The 20,533-nt window shown below is 44.8% G+C and overlaps 1 protein-coding gene across 1 annotated transcript in view; it reads left to right on the forward strand.

Annotated features, from left to right (window-relative positions):
- Window positions 1-8,330: 8,330 nt before the first annotated feature.
- The window catches only part of ENPP6 (ectonucleotide pyrophosphatase/phosphodiesterase 6), a 28,710-nt gene continuing 16,507 nt past the window's right edge, over window positions 8,331-20,533 (forward strand). Inside the window, exons 1-2 of the mRNA XM_027879878.1 lie at window positions 8,331-8,620; window positions 17,778-17,957. Coding sequence (XP_027735679.1) covers window positions 8,365-8,620; window positions 17,778-17,957 — 436 coding nt within the window. The 5' untranslated portion in view covers window positions 8,331-8,364. The remainder of the gene's footprint in view (window positions 8,621-17,777; window positions 17,958-20,533) is intronic.

A 20,533-nucleotide genomic window follows, 5' to 3' on the forward strand; every position in this document is an offset into this window, starting at 1 on the left:
ACGAGTATGGACGAGCTTTACACACGCTCCTACTTTGCTTGTTTGCCAGCATCCAGATGGGCTGATCTGGGCTAGAGGAAAAGCTGTTTGCCAGCGTCCAGATGGGCTGATCTGGGCTAGAGGAAAAGCTGTGCCATCAGATGTGCAAACAGCAGCATAAGCAGGATCCCCTCAGCTGGAGGCAGTGAGGTCTCTCTGCAGACAGGAGATGGCCCCTCAAGCCCAGAGCCATTCACAGAACAAGGGGAAAAGGAGAGTGTGGGCTCTCAAGGTTTCCAGCTTCTCCTTTTAGCACAAAGTTAGCTTTCTAGGAAAGGCGAGATTGGTTGAAAACATTGATTTCAGATGTCTCTACAAAGGGAAGAGCATTTTTACCTAGAACTAAAGAGGAACCTCCATATTGGGGATGTATTTCAGGGAAAAGAAAGGTATGATTTCACTCAAGTGTACAATAAGCTGCTTGAACAGAGAGAAGCGGGATATGAAATGACAGGCTGTCTCCACTACTGGAACTGGAAGATATGATTATAAATCTCAGTACTGTGGAGAAGAGCAGTAATCTAAAGCCTTGAAGTCAAGGTAATTTAGAAATAGGATGCATACGTGGCATAGGGAATCGAGAGGAGACCAAAACCACTGAAGTCCTGCTGAAGTCAGCTTTGGGTTACAGTAACAGATAAGGAGGACAGAAATTGAGGTGGTTTGTCTCAGAGAGAGACCTGTGAAATACCCAGATGGAAACATCAGATCAGGTCCCTCAAGGCTGAAGGCTGACCTGCCTCCTGTCCTCAGACAAAAGACTCCTGCCGCCAGTGAGACCAGCTCCAACCATAAGCAGTGTGCTTGGATTTCCCAACCTGAGCATGCAGCTACTGCAAAAAAGTAATGCAGACGCTGATATGACCCCGCCCTCCTGCAGGGAAGGACATCACCAACGGTATTTAGACAGGGATGGGACTTTACCTATAAGAAAATCTCATGCAGACACCGCTTTGCTTGAGAAGTTGTAGCTTGCTGATGGAGAGACACCCAAAGCTGGTAAATAGGTATCATGTGAATATTTCTCTACCCGAAGCAGGGGTTGGGTTGTAAAACATCTGTCTCTTTCCTGTGGGAGCAAATTCTCCAGAAGTGACTCAGTAGCCAGTGAGATGGGAACCAGACAGTCATCATTTCTGAATGATGGGCAAAGTTGAGACTTTATTCTGTGTCCTCCAGGTGAGGATTTCAACATCCAGCATGGCCTTACTGATGAACAAGATACAGTAACGAAAATCCAGGACTGCTGAGATAAAACATATGAAAGCCAAGATGAACAATGTGCAGTGGCACATGAAAAAAAAGCAAGGGCAATAGTAAGCAGCAACTAGGAAACTCTGCAGCACAGGGCATGCTCGCTGCAGGCAGCCTGTCAGAGACCATCTTTTGGCACCTAATTATAAGTATTCTCAGGTTAGCTTAAATAACTACTGTCAGAATAAAGACCTTTTTCTTTTTTAGGTCATGATGCAAGCCCAACTCCCACAGTTCTTAAGCACTGATGTCAGAAGTTAAAGCTGAACTCTGTATAACCTCTAGGCTATAAAGAATGCCAAATGCCAAATATTTTGGAGTTTTAAAATGACATTTTATGCTAGCCCTGAATAGTTTACTTTGGATGTTTACTAAGTTCAAGCTAACATTTCAAGTCTCTTTTGTGCTCTGTGTAGAAGTCTAGCAGAAAGATCAAACATAGAATATTATTTTATTCTTGAAAAGTAGGCCCATGAGCACTGATTTGCCAGATATTTTAGCCTCTCAAATTACTCCTTAGTTAATGGGTCTTAGCTTAAATAGGTCTGCATTTGGCTAGCTGTAAGATGTAAGATTGTGTGAGACTGTCAGATTTTAAGCTCCTACTTTCATCTTGTAAGGCTTCTGCTCAAGCAAGGTCATAAACTGGCAGGAACTGCTGTACAAGGCAGCTGTGGACATGCAGAATACCCTATTATTTTCTTGGAGGAGTCACTGCCTTATGAATTGATGTTTTGAGTTCAAGTCCTGAGGAACATGTTAGTGTCACAGCACAGCAGGATTAGTAACACCTACTTTATTTGCCTGATTATAGTTTTATTTTTTATACCAAATAAATAATCTAATCTTGATCAACCTACTTAGCTTGTCAAGTTTCCATCCCCACCCACATCACTGCGCTTTGACCCCTCTTTATAGAATAGCAATAAAACCCTTCACCACAGTCCCCCACCATACAGGGAAATGACCGTACAGCATGGGTGAAGCAGAAAATGCAGTATCCAGATACTTAAGACTATCTGGGTTAGCTATCTAGCAGCTTTGACTTGGTGGTTTTGATGGAGAAATGCATTGCCCAAGGTTTCCTCAATGAGGTAAAAACTCCTCCATTACATGACACCAGCATTTAGGAAAGCAAGATCTAGTGCTAGTTAAGTAATGATGTTCCAGGGACATGAGTGAGTTAGAAATGTTGGGGAAGTACTGATGGTGGCAATGGGTTAACATCCAAGCAAAACTCAAATCCTTTGGAAGGGGTGAAGCCTGGTTTCAATCCAAGACAATGGCACTCTTGAGTCATACTGTCCCGTGTTCAGGCTGGCACACCACAGGGTGAGGGAGGAGGTGGCCTTGTGCAGCTTGAAGGCATCAGCTGGTGCAGGCTTCCCAGTGTTTCTCAGTGACCTGAGTTCCTACATATCTTTCAGTGGCAGAGGTTCCTGTCGTAGTGAGTCTAGGCCCACTGGTGATCTGTTTATTTTTTAATTGCCTTCGTGACAAGTAGAAAGTAATTCAGAAACCTCAAAGGCTCTACAGGTTTTGGCTTAAAATTGTTATTCCAACACACACTATAGGTATATGAAACATGCTTCTCCTTGGGGGTCTCTTTTGACCTCAGCTCTGCAGATGTGCAGCCTCTCCTACTGAGCAGCAGCAGCTGGCTGATATAGGGCAGCACTGACTGTTCAGTCCTGCTGGAGACATGTCCCCCCTGCTGCTCAACCCTTCACTTCTTTGCTATGAATGTCCACTGCAGCAGTTCAGATATCTGTGTGAAGTAAGGGGGAATGAGCTGCAGAAGTGCTCAAGAAAAACCATTAAGAGAAAATGCTCTTGGAGCTAAGTTAAGAGAAGTACTAAGTGAAACACTTAAAAGGTTCTCCTACTGAATAAATATTCCTGTTCACCCTCTATAAGAACGAAAAGTTCTAGGATGGATGGAGCCAGTGCTCTTTGTGTTTACCAGCCCTGGGTGTACTTTTTTCCCTGTGAATTTGTCCCACTTATGCTTTTTACAGTCAGGGTCTCCAGGGACAAAACCTTGCACACCTGAATGGTGCTATGGTGTGAAGAGCCACCTTCTTTGTTCATTCTAGTTTCATTTAATGAAAGCACAGCCTGTTCCCAAGTGTGGACGTTGTCAGGGAGCATTCACAGGCCAGTGCTGACAATGATACACCAAGCCCATGAAGCTTCTTGCAAGGAAACAGGGAGCCATTTAGGGGTCTCCACTGGTTCAAGTTTCTTCATCTCCAGTAGATATTCCTCAACTAGAAAAGTTTTAATATGACTCATGACTGTTGCAGTGAAAGATGCAGTAAGAGATTTGGACAGCTGCTCTCTAAACAACACAATTACTTGAACTGAGACACTTCAAAGAACATTAACCAGCCTCTGGCTCTCAATCAGCGTGGTCGCTGTCCCACTTTGATGTACTGATTATCCAGCGTGTGAATGTTTACAGTAAGGCAAGTCTCATACCAGCTGAGTAGGGTAGAGGTAAACTGTGCCTCCAGAAACAGTGAAAGATCACCACTTTTCTCCAAGAAAACTGCAGTTTCTACCTTTGAAATGCTTGAAATTCTCTGTAGCTAACAAGCGTGTGACTTTATCATATACATCTGTTCATGACTGACAGCAAGAGCAACCTATTTCTTTGGCTTGAATTCTTCATGACTGAACTACTGCACACCACAGAAATAACTGATTTGGCATAAAATATCATCCAAGAAGATCTGAAGGAGCAGCAGATGCCTTGCCTAGTGGCAGACCTCCATGCAGAAGCACCAGTGAGAATGCACAGTGCAGGAGCAATGAAACTGATACTAAACGCCTGCAGCCAACGACTTCTACCAAGGTAAGACATTCTGTCCGCTCAGAAAGTGGATACCCATGATCCATATCACCAGAACTTTTCTGTGGAAGTCACCAGAGGGGTTGGTTCCACCCGTGCCTTTTTCATCTTGGATCTGGTGGGGAGAAGAGGAAGAAGGACCTTAGTCCATCCAGCAGAATTAAAAATTTACACTGGCAGAAATCCTCTTCCTCCTCTTCAGAGAAATGCAAGCAACTCAAGACTTTTATGTCTGGAGGTGATCTGCTGCTTTCTCTAATGAGAAGTCAGGTTGCGTTGGCCAAAGTGTCCAGCTACTATTGCATGTGAAGGAGAATAAGAATTGAAAAGGAATTACCAACTGACAATGAGTCATGCTATGACTTCTTATCTTTCTCTCATGAGAGAAAGAAGGACAAGTTTCCCTTTTAGCTTTTCTAGTTCACTGCGGTAAAGGGAAACCATGTTTTACTTTTAGCAGCTCTTGTTCTTCCATGTGCTTCTGGACCTAAGGGCACAGATAGAGTTGTGCTGCTGGGAAGGCTGGTACATCTGACAAGCCAAACTGAACTGTCAGTGTGAGCCCAGAGAATTTTCTTTCATTTCTCTTGCTGTGCTTGTGAATTCTGTAGGACCAGGAAAAAAAAAAAAAAAGATTCAAGGACACTGGAGACAGTTTTTACTAAGAAGATTTCTTGAGCAATCTAAGTGGTTGAGGATCTTTTCTCAAACAAATTTTGGAAAAATGGGGTGTCTTCTCATGTACAAATTGAACTGAAGGATTTTCTTTCCTTTATGCATGCTTCTTTCTAAAGCCAGTCTAACAGCTAACTAGTGAGGACTATTGTCCCTGGACACCAGCTCAAGCTCTGATAGCTTTTGTAAGAGCATTTGTATCAAAATATTGTTGTGCTGGATTCCCCACGGCCATCTGGGGCTTTGTGCAGACAGGGTGCTTACAAATGAATGTGAACCAAAGCAAATCAACATTGCTTGGCAGGGATGAAATATATTGCTAGGGTCTGTCTCTGCCAAGCTAGACTATTTGGCTCCAGTCCCACTCTTCAGGGGGATTGTCTGTCAAAACACAAGTTGGTATTATACAGCGTCATGGTTACTTGGCTCTCTGGTCCTTTAACCCCTCTCAGGCCTTATCCTTCTGTTATTGTTGAGTGGAAACCTGTGAACCTCCAATTCTTAAAGCAGATCTTGAGCTCTGGTACTTTGCACCAATTGTCCCTCATGTCACCGTGTCATTTCAGGTAGAGCTTTCTCTTAGAAGAGAGCTAGAAGATTGCAAACCTTTTGAAAGGAAGGCATTGTTTCTTAATGCCATGAAATGTTAAGAAGACATATATTTTGTACCATCTCATGATGGAAGCCTGAATTCTTGGTCTAACCACCTCAAACAGCTGGTCGTCCTTTCAAGGTGGAAGTCCATTTTGTACACTTTGTTATCTCTCCTTTTTTATCCCGTTCCTTCATGGGCAGCACCGGTTGTTTCTGCTGAGTCCTGCTGATTAGCCCAGAAGCCACCCATTAGAGGACAAGACAAGCCATCAGTGTGAACGTCCTCATGGGTTTGCCAAGAGTTCTACCATAAATGCATTTCTGGACATGTTTCTGAATTCATTCAACATATGTATGGACATAATAAATTACCACAGTAGCTTGACCAAGACATGACATTACAGGTGGCTCCAAGCCCATAGCATACATTTTTTGCTTTAGTGAAAATCCACTGTAAGCACTGGTAGAAGTGCTGTCTCTGAGCACGGGTTCTGCAGGGCCTTGTCCCATTCTGCAAGTCCAGAGAGGGACAGCAGGAGGAGGACGTGCATATTCCCTCCTGGAGGCGGATGAAGTGGCAGATCCTCAGCTGAGACCCCGTTGAATCTGGAGATAACTGAGCAGAGTGGTGATTCTGCATAGGTGTGACACACAGCACGTGCTGTCCCTCAGGCAGGCAGCTGCCCACACCACTGCCCAGGCTGTCACGTCGCCCAGCAGCCTGGCGTGCAGCTGCAGCCTCATCCCCTGCGGGCAGGGCAGTAGCAGCCTTGCACAGACTGGGACGCCCTGGGAACACAGACCGGCTGCCCGGGTCACGCAGCCTTGTGGCTTTCCCTCTCACGGCAGGATTTGTGTGTTTTCCTTCAAAGTTCAGGCTAGAGCATGGCAGTACCGCCTGGCTCTCCCAGGCAATATCTGCTCAAGGGACGGGGACCTGTTATCATCCCAGCAGACTGGGGACCACAGTCCAGATGTCCTTCTGGGCATGGAACTTTACAGATGGTCCCAAGGCTCAGCTGTCTCTGACACGAGGTGCAGCACGGCTGTGTGACCCTCAGTTGGTTTTGCTGGGAAAATTGCTGCTGCACTGTGAGAAAACACGTGAACTAAAGCCAAGCAAGATAAGAAAAGTCAAAACATAGAATTAAAGTTGTCAAGTTGATGATAGCTAGCAATGCAAGGCTTCAAAAATAAATGCTATGTGAAGAGGGATAAAGCCCTGAGGGGCTAGTTCCCTGTGTTGCTCTAAAGATCCTTGGACCAGAGCTTAGAAATGCTCCCAGTCCTCTTCTCAGGTGTAACTCTTATGTGAGGGTATGTCCCAAGTGCTGGGCTCCAAGATGGGAGTAGGAAAAAAACAAAAGGGAAGAAAAAGCATGGCTGAGTGAGTCACAGAGAGGGAGATGTCCACGCAGAATGAATTTAGTTCACTGGTAGAGAGGAAGTGTGAGGAATTTTACTGAGGAGATTAACACAAGCACAGGCATCTGAAGGGCCTGAGCAGTTCTGCTCCACTGCAGGCTCACACTCCATCCTCTTCCACATGCCTGCAATGACTCCCTCCTACAGAAAATCCCAGCACCCCTTCCCTTGGTGGGGTATCTTGTTTTTGGAGCTGGAAGCCTCATAGGAGAAAGGCAGGGACAGCACCTCTCCAGCCATACCCTGGGAGCAGTGACCTGCAGGCAGCAGCTCTGGCTTATGGGCACCAGCACACAGTACAGTACTGTGCAAAAGGCAAGCCAGGACATGAGGGGGTTTGCACTGGGGTGAGTAAGTGTTTGGGGCAAAGGGGGCTGAAAGCCATCTTGCTGAGATTGCATCAGCCTGGTGTTTGCTAAGAGGCAACTGGACATGCTGGATGTGCAACTGGGAGCTTTGGAAGAAGCAAACAGAAGTCCAGACATCCACAGTGGGCTGGTGCCCAGCTATCGCAACCTTCCCCAGGTGTAAACATCTGCAAAGGGCATTTCCCACAGTGTGAGACAACATTATAAATACTATGAAATTCTTCAATTTGGGAAAAACAAAACGCTTAGTGAGATATGCAATTGTGGTGTGCAGCAGGTGCTGGCATTGCATTAGAGGTATAGTTAGGTTCCTGTGAAGGAGAAGAACCTCACAGTGACTTGTGACTTAAATGTGAACGTTTTTTTCATTTTTAATATGAAATTGGGCATCATCCAGCATTTAATATCTAATATCTAATATTAATATAGAGAACTGGATTAGTCCCAGTGCAGCACAGAGGAAGCAGAGAGGACAGGGTCCTTTGCAGGGACTCGTGTCCTTGTGTAGGTGAGCTTGCTCAGCTGGTGTTCTGCGGCACGGCGGTGCCATTGAAACACTGGACCTCAACTCACAAACGACACTTCCCAACTGGAGAGACTCTTTGCCTTAATCTCAGCCTGAGTTTCTACTGCAAGCCACTGCCGGAGACAGGAGAAGAAAGCGCACCTTCACGTGGCTGGAGATGTAATGCTCTCTCTTAAAGCAAGCAGCCCCTCTCTGTGAGACCTCTGCCAGCCGCAGCCCCGAAGCGGAGCTGTGTGTCGGCGGAGCGGGCTCCGCTCTGTGCAGGCAGCGCTGGGAGCGTGGCCGGGCGCCGGGCCCCTCCTCACCGGGGCCACGGGCAGTGTGCCCTCGCTCGCCTTCCTCGGGTGTGTCAGCCCAGTGTCCCTAGAGCCTCTAGTTACTTTTGTGTCTGTGTTTTCCCCATCCTTGCGAAGCTTTTTTTTTTTTTTTTTTTTTTTTCCTGCAGCTGGGAAATATCGAGCTCTTCGCTCAGCTCGAGGTTAATCATCTGCTTGTAATTAACCTGTGACCTCCCACGCCCGCGGCGCGGGGCAGCGCTGTAGCTTTAACGCGGGCGCTGGAAGCGGGACAGGGACAGCAGTGCCAGGTCCGGCCCCGGAGCTGCCGCAGATCCCTCTCTGCTGCCTGCCATGGGGAACCACAGCCTCCTCGCCGCCCTCCTGGCCGCTGCCCTCGCCGCCCTCCTGCCTCTTCCCGCCGCCCCCTCGGCCCACCGCAAGCTCCTGGTATTCCTGCTCGACGGCTTTCGCTTCGACTACATCGATGACAGCGAGCTGGAGGGTCTGCCGGGCTTTCGGGACATTGTGAACATGGGGGTGAAGGTGGATTACATGACCCCAGACTTCCCCAGCCTCTCCTACCCAAATTACTACACGCTGATGACAGGTGAGTACTTGCATTTCTGTGCTGTGATGCTCCTCGGAGCTGCTGGCTCCCTGTGCCGACGTGGAGGGCAGCTCCCTTTGACTTTTTCCTCCAAAGAAGATACAAAAATGACAAAAGTCATGCTTTTGGTTGGGAGATTTAAAGCACTGTGGCATTACAGCCCAGTATTGCTTTTCTGAAACCTGCCCCAAACTTGGAAATGCCTCCTGGACCTTATTTTTGAAGTTCCACTCTGCTAATCCACTGTGTTGCTGGGTCCCTACCTGCTGCCACTGCATTTATATATAGGCACATAAAAATAAGTGGGAAATGCATAGAAATGAATACAGAGCCAGCTCAAGGACTTTCCACTTAATAAAAATGTAAAAACTCGGTGTGCCTACAATAAGAACTGAGTTTCAGCCAGCAGGTCTGTTTTGGGAAGTTCAGCATTACATTTCTGTTTAAACTTAGCCAACTTTGTTTTCACAGGTCCCTGTCTTAACTTTGCCCTAAGTCATCATATCTGTAATAATCTGAAATACCCAAATAGAAAAACATTAAGAATTTTTGCTTTTGCTCCCCTGCAGTTTTTTTGATTACATGATTACAGTGACACAAGGAAGCTGCACAGAGTACAGCTGGGCCAATTCCATCAGAGACAGACACCCAGGAAACAACACTTAAGTGAAAAAAAATAAAACCATTTTTTTTCCTGGAGTTTCTGATTGGGTTCCACTCTGAAGTTATTTAACAAACCAGAGCTTCTACCTAATAAGGAGGAGCGAGAAAATCTATCCTCTCCTAAGATATGTGGCATCTTCTGCTATCCTTGAAACAATGCAGTGCCCAGTGATCCATATACTGCTTGCTGGGAAAGCAAATAGATGTCATTGTAAGACAGATATCTGACATCAGTTGTGCCCAGCTAGTTTCAAAGATGCTTAACTCCTTCCTCCCCTTCTCTCAAGAGGAACACCTTTCTCTTGCTCATCTCTGAAGAGAAAAGAGTGCAAAACCACCACAAGGGTTTTTTTTGTGGTGTTTTGTTTTGTTTTTTTTTTAAATTATTTGTTTGTTTTTTTAATGACTTGGTGCAAACGTATGAATGCAGAATTAATATTGTAACTGAAAATAGAGATGTTGTTCCAATCCAGACCGTATTCTTTAGGTGTACATAGGCAAACCAGCCTAACACTTCATGGGTGCAAAAAGTCTTTGGATGGAGTTGTCAAAGAGGGAAAGTGAGCGACACATTTCACTCCTTACCACATTTGGTGATCTCTCCTATTAAGGGTGTACGAATAGAGTGAAGTCTCTAATCAGCCTTTTGAGGAGCTTTGAAAACATCCTGCTTTAAGCTCATAAAGGAGTTTTGTTTTAGGTGATGAAGTACCACTAGCAGACTTCACATTTTTAAGGTTCCATAGTTCTACACCCCAGCCTGAAGCAATGAGATAATCTGTGAGACCAGCTTTAACTCTTCTTGCAAGTCTTCCAGACTTTATGATGAGGATATCAATGCAAATATAACTTAATTGCAGATAGCAATTCACCCTCCTAGCGTGTGAGCCACAGTAGTGTTAAATAGGTCAGGAACCAACAGAGGACAAAGTTCAGGTAATAAACATGCCAAAAGGAAGGCCCAAGAGTGCCTTTGAGCCCTCAGGGTGCTAGTGGACCCCATGGTTCTGTCCTGGCATGACAGCAGGGTAAGTCCCATGGCTGCACTGTTCTTACCCTTCAGGGCCGTGGTGCTGTCTCCACAGAAAGGAGAGGTTGTGTCGGGAGTCTGGGACACGCAGCAGATGTAGCATTAAGCTGTGTCCAGTCTGTGCACNGTGGACTCTGCTCCTCAAATACCATCACTCTTGGGACAGGTCAGTCTCCTCAAACATGAACTCACCTCTTCCTCCTGCCCAGACCTGCAAGCAGAGGTTATGGATGACAGCAGAGTCAGCAGCATCAGCCCCAATGCCTCTGAGTGCAGATGCCAAACTCTGCACTTCAGCCCTGCCAGAGCACAGCTTTCCTCTGGAATGGGCAGCTAGCAAGCAATGGCACGCAGCACAGCTGCCCAGTTATCAGCAGGATCTTCCAGTCTTTATGTTTTACTTTACCAGTGATTTCAAGAGGGCAGCCTTACTGAATTTAATATTCATGGGAAGTGGCAAGTGTACTGAGATTTTCAAAGCTATAACCAAATAGATACAGCTGTAGCTGTTGACTAAGAGCCTCGTTTCTAAAAGCAAATACCTAATGGATGCTAATGAGAAGCACACCCTGTTTTGCTGAGACAAAGTGCTTGGTGAAGCATCGATGCAGATGGATGAACAACACCTAACCTGGGTAAACAACTAGGATAAATTTTGGAAGGGAAGCACGGGAGGGAGGTGACTTGCCTGTGATAATGCAGTGCTGCAGGGCAATGGCAGAGCTCTTCATGGGTCCCCCTCCTACTTATGACTGCTGCTGCTGTTAACCTATGAGAAGATACTTGCTGGAGCTTCCCCAGGTGACACAGAAGACCTCAGCGCAAAACTGAGGGCCTGTGTCTGAGGTCTTTTCTTTTTCTCCACACCTACAACAACTATGAGAAGGAAAACCAGAGCCTAGAATTAAATGCTAACGGTTTGCCTTCTTCATGTAAAGTCGCTCAGTGGTTCTGAGCTTGAGACGAAGCTCCAGTCTTCCTGCAAGTCAGGTAATTGGCATCATAACCTGCTATCTGCTTGAAGAAGCACCAAACAAAAGCTAAGTTAGTGCTGGTGCAAAGGGATCTCACTGACATTCAACTGGAGAAGTTGTTTTGTTACAATAATCTAGTGCAGAGTAAGGTAGCCCAAGGATGTGCTGGCTCAAAATCTGACTCTTTGAAAAGCAGTCTTCTCTAGCAACTTCATTCACGCCTTGTTTCTCATTCTTGGCTTCCACAATGGCATAAAAATCCTACCTGGTGACCTAGCTCTACACGGTGCAGTTATGATACTGGAGTTGTTGACCTGCAAGACATAAAATGGAGAATTAGGTAAAACGTGTTGCTGATGACATACAAGAGAGCTTTTGCAGGGCTCTTCATGGGCTTGGCAAGGGAGGGAAGAAAGAGTCCAAATACGTGTATCCCAGAAAGCTCCCTTAATCACACCATGTACTGTTTGTTTTGCAAAGGAAGGAATTAAGACCACAAGCCACCAGGGTTGTTACCCTGTGGAGAGATTTTAATTTTTCTCTTTCCCTGCTGTGGCCTGGCGCTGCAGGGAGCTCTCACGCCAAGCTCAGTGGAAAGTCTGAGGTCTCCCCTGCAGCAGCTGCAAGCATGAGTTATTGCTTAAGAGCCCTTCGTGCCATATCTGTAGAGCAAAAGTGCTCTCAAACTGAGGGTTTGGGTCTCCCTCACCTGCCAACCCGCAGGTGTTGGAAGGGTGCTGGAGGACTGCCTGTACTCCAGCTCTCCTGCAGTCCCCTCCAGCTCGGGGCACACAGGGAGGGCCCCCTCACATTTCCAGCCAGCATAAACACAGGCAGACAGTATCATATCTGAGACGGAAACCCAGAGGGGATTTATTTTCCAAGATCCTAACAAGAAATGAAGTTTTTCTGGCAGGTCCTTCATGGGGATGTGCCAGCTGCCTGGTCAGCTGTGTGGTCCCACGTCCAAGAGCTGTATTTCACTTGGCCTCCATGAAAAGCAGAGGGAGTCCCTGACTGCAGAGGTGGGTGGGGAATTGCTTTGGAAGAGGAGCAAGGAAGGGGCCTCCATATCCCTTTGGACAGAACCCGATCTTAAATAAGTGGCAAGAGGGGCTGAAAGGTCCCATGAAGCTTGTGGGGTGGGGGAGGAGGTTGAACAGAGGATGTTTCAGTCTCCTGCACAAAAGTGAGGGCTGTGGCCTTTGCAGGGCTTGCTGTAAAACAGTGATGGCATGTTTGGGGCTTCTCTAAAATACAGGGGTGATTGGTGATGCTTTCTCAGTCACTGCCACTCATTCCTGCATCTGCCATCACCTCCTTCTCTGGGTGGCAGGAGGGAAAGGGTCAACATGGAACAGATCCCAGGGATGCATGACATCAAGGTCTGCTCTGCTAGACTGAAGGTTTCACCTATCTTCCATGTTTCAGGTGTCCTCCCTCCACTCCTCACTCTTGATGTTGGCACACTTCACTGCTAAGGGGCTTGGTGGATGAGGCTGAAGGCTAATAAATAACCAGTCTACTTCTGTTTTCCCCTGAGCACAGCAAATCAACATGCACTGCCCTCCATTTATTCTATGTTTTCTGGTAGCGAATATCCTTTGGGCTCCTACCCCTGGAATCCTCTGGAGTCTGGCTGGTTCTAGTGGATGCCCCTTTTCTGCTGCCCAGTTAATGGTATCCAGATTCCAGCTTGGTTCAGATAAGGATGCTGACAGTTTCTATTGAACAGTTAATCAAGTTCTTAACTACAGGTAAGCAATACCTGTACGTTGTCTGGGGCACAAAAAATGAAAGGATAGGAGTACCAGAGAGAAGTTTATTATTGCTACATATGAACTGAAACTATGTCTACTTCACTATCCAAGCTTAGAAAAAAGCCAGAAGGACACAAAGTGGGTAATAAGTGTCAAGGGAATAGGATTTTTTTTCCTTTTGCTCCTCTTCAAACAACTACAGATGCCAGCAGCAGCAAGGATTTAGAAGGTTCAGTTCATGACATACAGTTTTGAAATCAAGTGTCTTCTTTTTCTTGGATTCATTAGCTTTCCATTTCAAAAACTGTGTGTTGGGAAGAAAAAGAGCTGAAGAAGTCTGTGGTAATACTATTAATTGGCAGGGAAGGGGTAGGGCAAGGCAGGCAAGGGCAGGCTGGAGAAGACAGTGGGAACCATGGAGATTTTAATTTTCACATTCTTCCTCTCACTTTGTTTACTCAACACCTGCAGAAAGGCTGCAATGCCAAGCACCAAGATTTTTCTCTTTCACCTATAGAAAAAATATTGTAAAAATCTATGGTTTCTTTCTACCAATTAGAAAAATGGAAACACTTCCAAAGTGGAGAACAGAACAGTTTTCTCTAACACAAGTTCACATGCTAGGAATTGAAATACGGAGTTTTTTCCTTCTTACTAATTACAGCCTCACATCTCACAGCTAGTGTGCCTACTACCACCTACTAGAGGCAGTGACTGGACATTGACATATCAAGGTATTTCTTTGCCCAGAGCAAAGTTACAGCTGACTGACAGAAAACTGCCAGAGGCTCATATTCTCTCTGATGGTGCAGGCAAGAGCTTTGCCCGTTGTTTTGTTCTGGCCTTCTGTAGACTTGGAGCTGTGGTGCCCTCCAGCTGTACCCAGCTGTGTGTGGTCAGGGGTCCCAGAGTGGTCCCTCAGCCCACCACTGTCAGCGCAGGGTTCAGGAGAGGAACTGATGGTTTGGAGTCCCTGCTCTCCAGGGACACAAGACCTGACTTCTCGCACAAGAGGGCATCTGCAATACCTCAGCTGAACACTTTATCAGCAATTTTTGTGCACCCCAGCCCTGGCCCCTTGATGAAAGCACTGAATCAAGAGTTTCGTGCTCTTACTAAGTTAATCCCCTTCAGGGAAAAAAAAAATTAATGCTGTGTATAGCAGAGATTTTTCTGTGCCTTTTGATGTGATCCTACTTGGATTGCAAAGTCTTGCCTGGTGCAGGCTAAGGTGTTTGTGCTTTGGCTCTTTCTGGTATTGGAGGTCATAAAGCATTGGAAAGTCTTTGCCAGCGAGCTCTTTTAGGAACATGAATTGCCTGTGCTCATCTTGCAAGTACTGTTTTTACTTGGGGGTCCGCAGATGGCAGAGCTGCTTTGCCTGGACCAGCGCTGCCCCTGAATTTCTCATGAGCCCTGGTCTTCTCCAGGCCACATAAGGTTTCACATGTGGATTTTGTTTTTTTCCACGTGGTTTTTCTTTTCAAATCAGAGCAGATGAGACCCACCAGGGGAACAGCAGAGTAGGGCATATATCAAACCTCAGTCCTTGGGGGCAGCAATACCATGCTATCTGCTCCAGAACAGGAATATGGTGCTGGTGACTTTAAAGTCATGTTCTCTTCATCCTTATGGCAGGCAGTGATATGAGCAGAGCATTTCATAGGGCAAGTCATCCACTGTTTGCATGGAGGAACTTAATTCTTCCCCAACCTGTATAGCCTCATGCTATATATGTCTATGCTTGCATCTGCCCTCCTGGCTTTTGTCACTGCTCACAGAGCAAGGACATGAGAGGAAAGGTCTCACCATAGTAGCAAGGTATGTATATAATATCAGAGAGTACATTTAGCTACATTTAGCGCTGATGTCATCATCAGATTGCAGTACCTTTTCTGTGTTGGCTAATACACACACCCTGAGTTCTCTGATAAAACTCATTTGCTCAGTGCAGAGGTAATTTACCTCTATTTTGTTGCCTTATGCACCTTAGCATTGCACATCTGTCACACACTGCCTCTCTTGTAAAGAAAAGATTGAGTGTCTCAGAAGTACATTTTCTCTTGTAGATTTACACACAGGTGGTCCCTTTATGATGTATTGTGCCTACTTGTAATCCTGACATGCAGTCAGTGAAAGATCATCAAAGAATGAAGAGGTCATTCCTGTAGCAAATGCTGCAGGAGCACACGCTCTGGTTTCCAGATGTCACATACAGCCAGTGTAGGGTGCACAGCGCTCAGGGTTACTGTGCTGCTATTTTGGGTGGCCAAATGGCTGTGTGTTTTGTTGGTTTGTTTTTTTTTTTTTATTTCATCTTTGTTTTGCAGAGATCCATTTGAATGCTGACAAAAGTGCCTGGAGACATGGGAATGTACTTAAGACAAATGCTATAAGAAGTGTAGTGTTCAAGTAAGCTGTAGCATGCAGACTTGCAAATGCTTTTGCTGGCTCTCTTCCAGAAGGATACAGCAGTTATCATATTCCTGGGAACTATACCCTCTTTGTTTTCCTATGTTGCTTGAGGAAGGAGTAATTTTTACTACAATTGCAGTGTGTTTTAATAATGACATCTGTATGCTGAAACTGCTTTTTGCCCTGCTTCTGTTTGGAACTCTTAAGATAACGTTTGATTACAGAGGAAAGCTGCTGTAATGGAAGAAATGAAAAATTCAGCATTTTATGTGACTCTCAAACACTACGTTGCTATTTTGATAATAATCCAAAAGAAGCTCACCAAAGGTAATTTTCTTAGGCTGGAGAAAACAATCTAAAACAGGGCGTATAAAGAACTGGGATTGTACAGGTGACCCAAAAGAAACTTGAGAAGCGATCTTAATTCTATGTACAGTTATCTTGTCCTCTGTATTAGTGCAAATAGTTAATTAAAATTCCCAACAATATTATGAAGAACAACCTCCAATTTCTTCCTTAAAGACGTGGGCAAACAGAAAGGAGACCGTAAGTCCTACAGCATCAGTCGCAGCTAGAGTTCACTGATTCTAAATGAAGACTACACTGTAGTCATACAGATACCTAATCTGCAGGTGTCATACAGATACAGCTTCAGTACTGAACTACAAGTTTCCCAGGCTGGCACAAGTTGCCTGCCTGCAATTTATCAGGTTGATAGAGGCTTACGAATACATTGACTTTAAGAAGCTGAGGTTGCCCTCTAAGTGTAAGGCTGCGTTTTTGATGAACTATAGAGACTTCCTTCTATCTCTTTTGGGACTTATAGCAAAGAGAGCACTTGGCAGCCTAAAGAGGACAGATTACTGCCCATCCAATCTACAAGTTCTCCTATATTAAACCTGTTTGATTTAATATCATAAATAGTGACTGCCACAAATTGTGACTGCTTTTCTCCTGTGGGAAGGAGGAAATGTTTTGCATAATTGAAATACTTTGTAGTAGAGAAGGAGAGTTCAAAATTCATTTCAAGGTCACATGTACCCAAAGTATACAGAGTCCTCTGCTTGAAATGACGCCTTTTCAAAACAAGCATAGCAAGGTTATTTCAGTTCTGACCACCATGCTCAGACTCACAATAATCAAAGCCTGTTATCTGGATCCCTGCAATAACATGACTCACCAGCTAATGATGACAGTGTCTAACACATGCTTCAGTTGTTGCTTTTTAAGATATGGAAATCAGGAACTTCCAGTACAACCTAATCTTCAACATTTCTTTTCCCATTTCTGTTAATACATCTGCAAAATAATTCTTAAAATATAGTCTCTTCTGACAATGACAAGAAGTGGGAGACATCTCTCGGTTATTATATACTAGTTTCTTGTAACACAAAGTTGCCCAAGGGCCCCTAAGATACAGCAAGAGGGCTGAACATGCCTGACGAAATGATTGCTGTGCCCACAACCAAGAACAAAGCATGATCACTTAAAAAAAAAAAAAAAAAAAAAAAAAAAAAAAAAAAAAAAAAAAAAAAAAAAAGGAAAAATAAAAGTAACATATAAAGGGTTTTGCCTAGTTTTTGCTTGTTTGCAGAAAAACAATGTTCCCTATGGATAAAGGAAAGAGAAATGTGAGTTTCCTGAATTTTGTTCAGTGTTTTCAGATTGTGTTCTTGTCCTCTCCTGTTCATAGCCTGCTTCCCACAGCCCTCTGGTTCTGAGTGCTGGTGGGTTCCTTAAAACGGCCTCAGACTTGGTAGGTGCTGCGTGTGTCAGAGGAGCCAGCTGGCCCCCAGGCAGGTTGCTGCTGATGTGGTTTGTGTGTCTGGGCTGGGTGCTGGACGGTGAGCAGGCCATGGGGTGCGGGGTTTGTTTCTTCTGGCCTCAGCTGTCTAAAATTTGGTTGCCTGAAACTAAGAAAATGCTGTGATCTTTCTCTACCGTTAACAGAGAGCAGTATGCGCCCCCAGATATCTGAGATGACTGTCTTGGGGTGGCATGATTTGCTTTCTGGACATGCCTCTTCTTGTCCACTGACTGTGAAGGGAACATGGGGGGCTGACAAGTTTTAGCAACTAACTTTTAGGTGGCTGAACTGTGGAATATAGCGAGCTAACTAGAACACCTCAAGAAAAGATAATAGTCAAGAAAATTGTATGAGCAGTTGCAAGGTAAGAGATCCCTGAGTTCATGTCAGGGCTTTTCAGCTGGTTTGCTGGATGATCCAGTAGTAGCAGTGGTGGTGCTGGTGGCATCCTTCTGCTGGAGAACACCAATCTGATTGTGCTGGTTTTTTTTTTTCTCCACCCCTAAAGGTCGCCACTGTGAGGTCCATCAGATGACTGGAAACTACATGTGGGACCAGAAAGCAAATGTATCTTTTGATATTGGTGTGAATAAAGAAAGCCTGATGCCTCTCTGGTGGAATGGATCTGAGCCTTTGTGGGTCACAATGATGAAAGCGAAAAAGAACGTTTCCATGTACTATTGGCCAGGTAAGCATGTGAAAAATTGCTACCACCTTAACAGTACATCTTTACATCTGAGCACTCCATATTCTGTAGGAATGGCTCTCTAACACAGTCCTGGAATACAGACAAGAATGTTGAGTGCTTTGCTAACCACTCATAGAAATGAATTATCTTTCCTTAGGTCATGATAATTTGCATATGCTTGCAAAGGAAAAGACTGAGGTGTCACTGGAGGCAGCTTTCCACCAAATGTTACCTTCAGGAGGGCACTGGCTTGCAGAGCATCCCCTTCTCCACCAGCTGCTTATTCCTCTTGCCCACCTGTGGTATCTGCTGTGCTGAATGGTTGCTCCATGAATGGTTCATGGTCCAATCAAAGTTAAACAGTAACCAGTGTCCCACAATGCTTGTTTGGTTTTAATCTGGAAATTAGTTGCTGAGAGCTGAAGATGATCTGCTCTATGGGGACAACAAAGTCCAGCTGAAAGCAAAGCATCCTTGTCTTCTTGTCCTCCTTCACTGTTGATTGAGGTCCTAGCAGCTCTGAGTCTGAGCCATTCTTTTGGAGGGACTTAGCCTTTCTGTTCCTCATTTGTTAGATACTGAAAATACTAGAGATGTATAAAAATTAGTCCTTTTTAACAAAAAGAAGTATCTCCTTAGACTATCCATTTAGGGACTCACATGGAAATAAATGTTCCAGCTTTGCAACCAGACCAAATGCTTTGCAAAGTACCGAGATTCTCAACTTTTTTACCTTTTAACTCTACTACTTACACTAATCAGTATGCAGATATCCTCATTATAAGTGCAGGCTAGAGCTGTTAGAAGAGCTGTCCTGGATACAACCAGTGCCAGTAGGGCAGAGGCAGCTGACCCACACCGTGGGCTCCCAGACTGCTCCTCTCTGCATCCCAGTGCAGATGTGCCTGGCCACAGTTTTTCCGTGCTATGTGGCTAATGGTGTGCCAGAATAAAAAAGTCCACAGTTCTAAGGAACGAGAAGAAAGAGCAAACCAAGACAGAAAACACTGAAAAGCCATCCAGAGTGTTTCTATAGTAGTGAAGAGCAAAAAGACCTGAGGGTGACAATACTGCCTTATGGACTCAGAGGCAGTCAAGGTGACTGACATATATGTAATGGTTTGGATAAGCCCTGAAAACAATGCTGATTCTAATTGAAGATCGCCCAAGTGACCTAACAGCAATGTAAATAATAGTTATACAAGAATGTAGGAATTCCTCTAAAAATTTACAAAAGGCCTCTTTCTATAGACTATTCATTTTTACCCACTAATATAATTGCTCTCAATAGGTATAATTATGTACAGAATAGATGTAACAGCCTACAGAGAGCTGCTGAAATAAAAATCCCAACAGTATCGCTTCCCATTAAATGCCTTTGGACTTTACCTAGCTCCTACATGCTGCCCTTTGAGCAGTGTCTCCCCGGGGAGAAGACGTATGAGGTGTATATGTGTGTATCCTTGTACACACATGTATACACTTCACTCTGCCTGCTATTTCCAGTCAAAAATTGCAATGAACAATAGAGCCTCCCTTTTCCCAGTGCTTACGCTGACAAGTGTGTGCATTGACTCTAATGACACAGAGGGAGAATTTTTTGTGGATATGGTATTTTAGCTGTGGACCGTGACATGTACATCTGTCCCTCCTTAATTATTTATCTGTGATGACTGACGTTTGGCAAAGCCATCAGTGCCTCAGTTCAGCAAACACTTAAGCACTTGCTTATTTTGAGGGTATCCATGGTCTCAAAGGACACATATGCCATACAGGATCAGGCATGGGACAGGAAGTGGGGTGAAATGTAGAACTATTGAACTAAAACACAGGGCTGTTGGGCTGCAGTAGGACTCCAGGTGTATCTAGGGTAAACAGAAGTCACTCCAAATGCAGTAGTATTTATTACGGTTTCCCTATACAATTTTTTAAACTGTTTTCTAGTTCCATAGCGAGGACAAAATCCTTTATAAAAATTCTAGATCTGTCATTTTAAAACCTTAATTCTTAACAAGACATTTGACTTGGAAGCAATACCAAACAAAATGAAAATAATAAAACAAAAAAAAAAAGATTTAATAACCAAGGTTTGTAGAGGTCCCACAGACTTTTGCACTGCATATAATCTGCTGTTCGTGGCTAGCTTTCCAGCCTGAGGATATACTTCTGCTTAGTAATGAACCTTACAAATATGATAAAGATCCAAACAGGAAAAGTTTCTGAAACTCTTCATATGAACAGCAGTAGAGAGTCAGAACTTTGTTCTGGAAGATGCTGTCTTCTCTTCAGCCAGCATTGAAGACAAATGAGATCAATCAGCCATAGCAGAAACGCACTGGAAATACCAGAGAGCTGATTCCCAGGATAGACTTACACCACTGCCATTTCCTCCTCAGGGCCAGTTCCAAGCTTTGGAAAGTCTGAATGCAAGAACTGCTGCTTCATATTCTTCCCTACATTCCTCTCTCATGCATAGTCAGTGCTTACAGAAGTAAAATCCAGATCCCAGCAAACAGGAACACAGATCAGGAGGGCTGTTGGATGCACATGACCATCCGTCATGGTTTTATCTGTGA

This window comes from Empidonax traillii, unplaced genomic scaffold (genome assembly GCF_003031625.1).
Source record: "Empidonax traillii isolate 1590-97213 ecotype Southwest subspecies unplaced genomic scaffold, ASM303162v1 scaffold60:size2069287, whole genome shotgun sequence".
NCBI classification, from domain to species: Eukaryota; Metazoa; Chordata; class Aves; order Passeriformes; family Tyrannidae; genus Empidonax; species Empidonax traillii.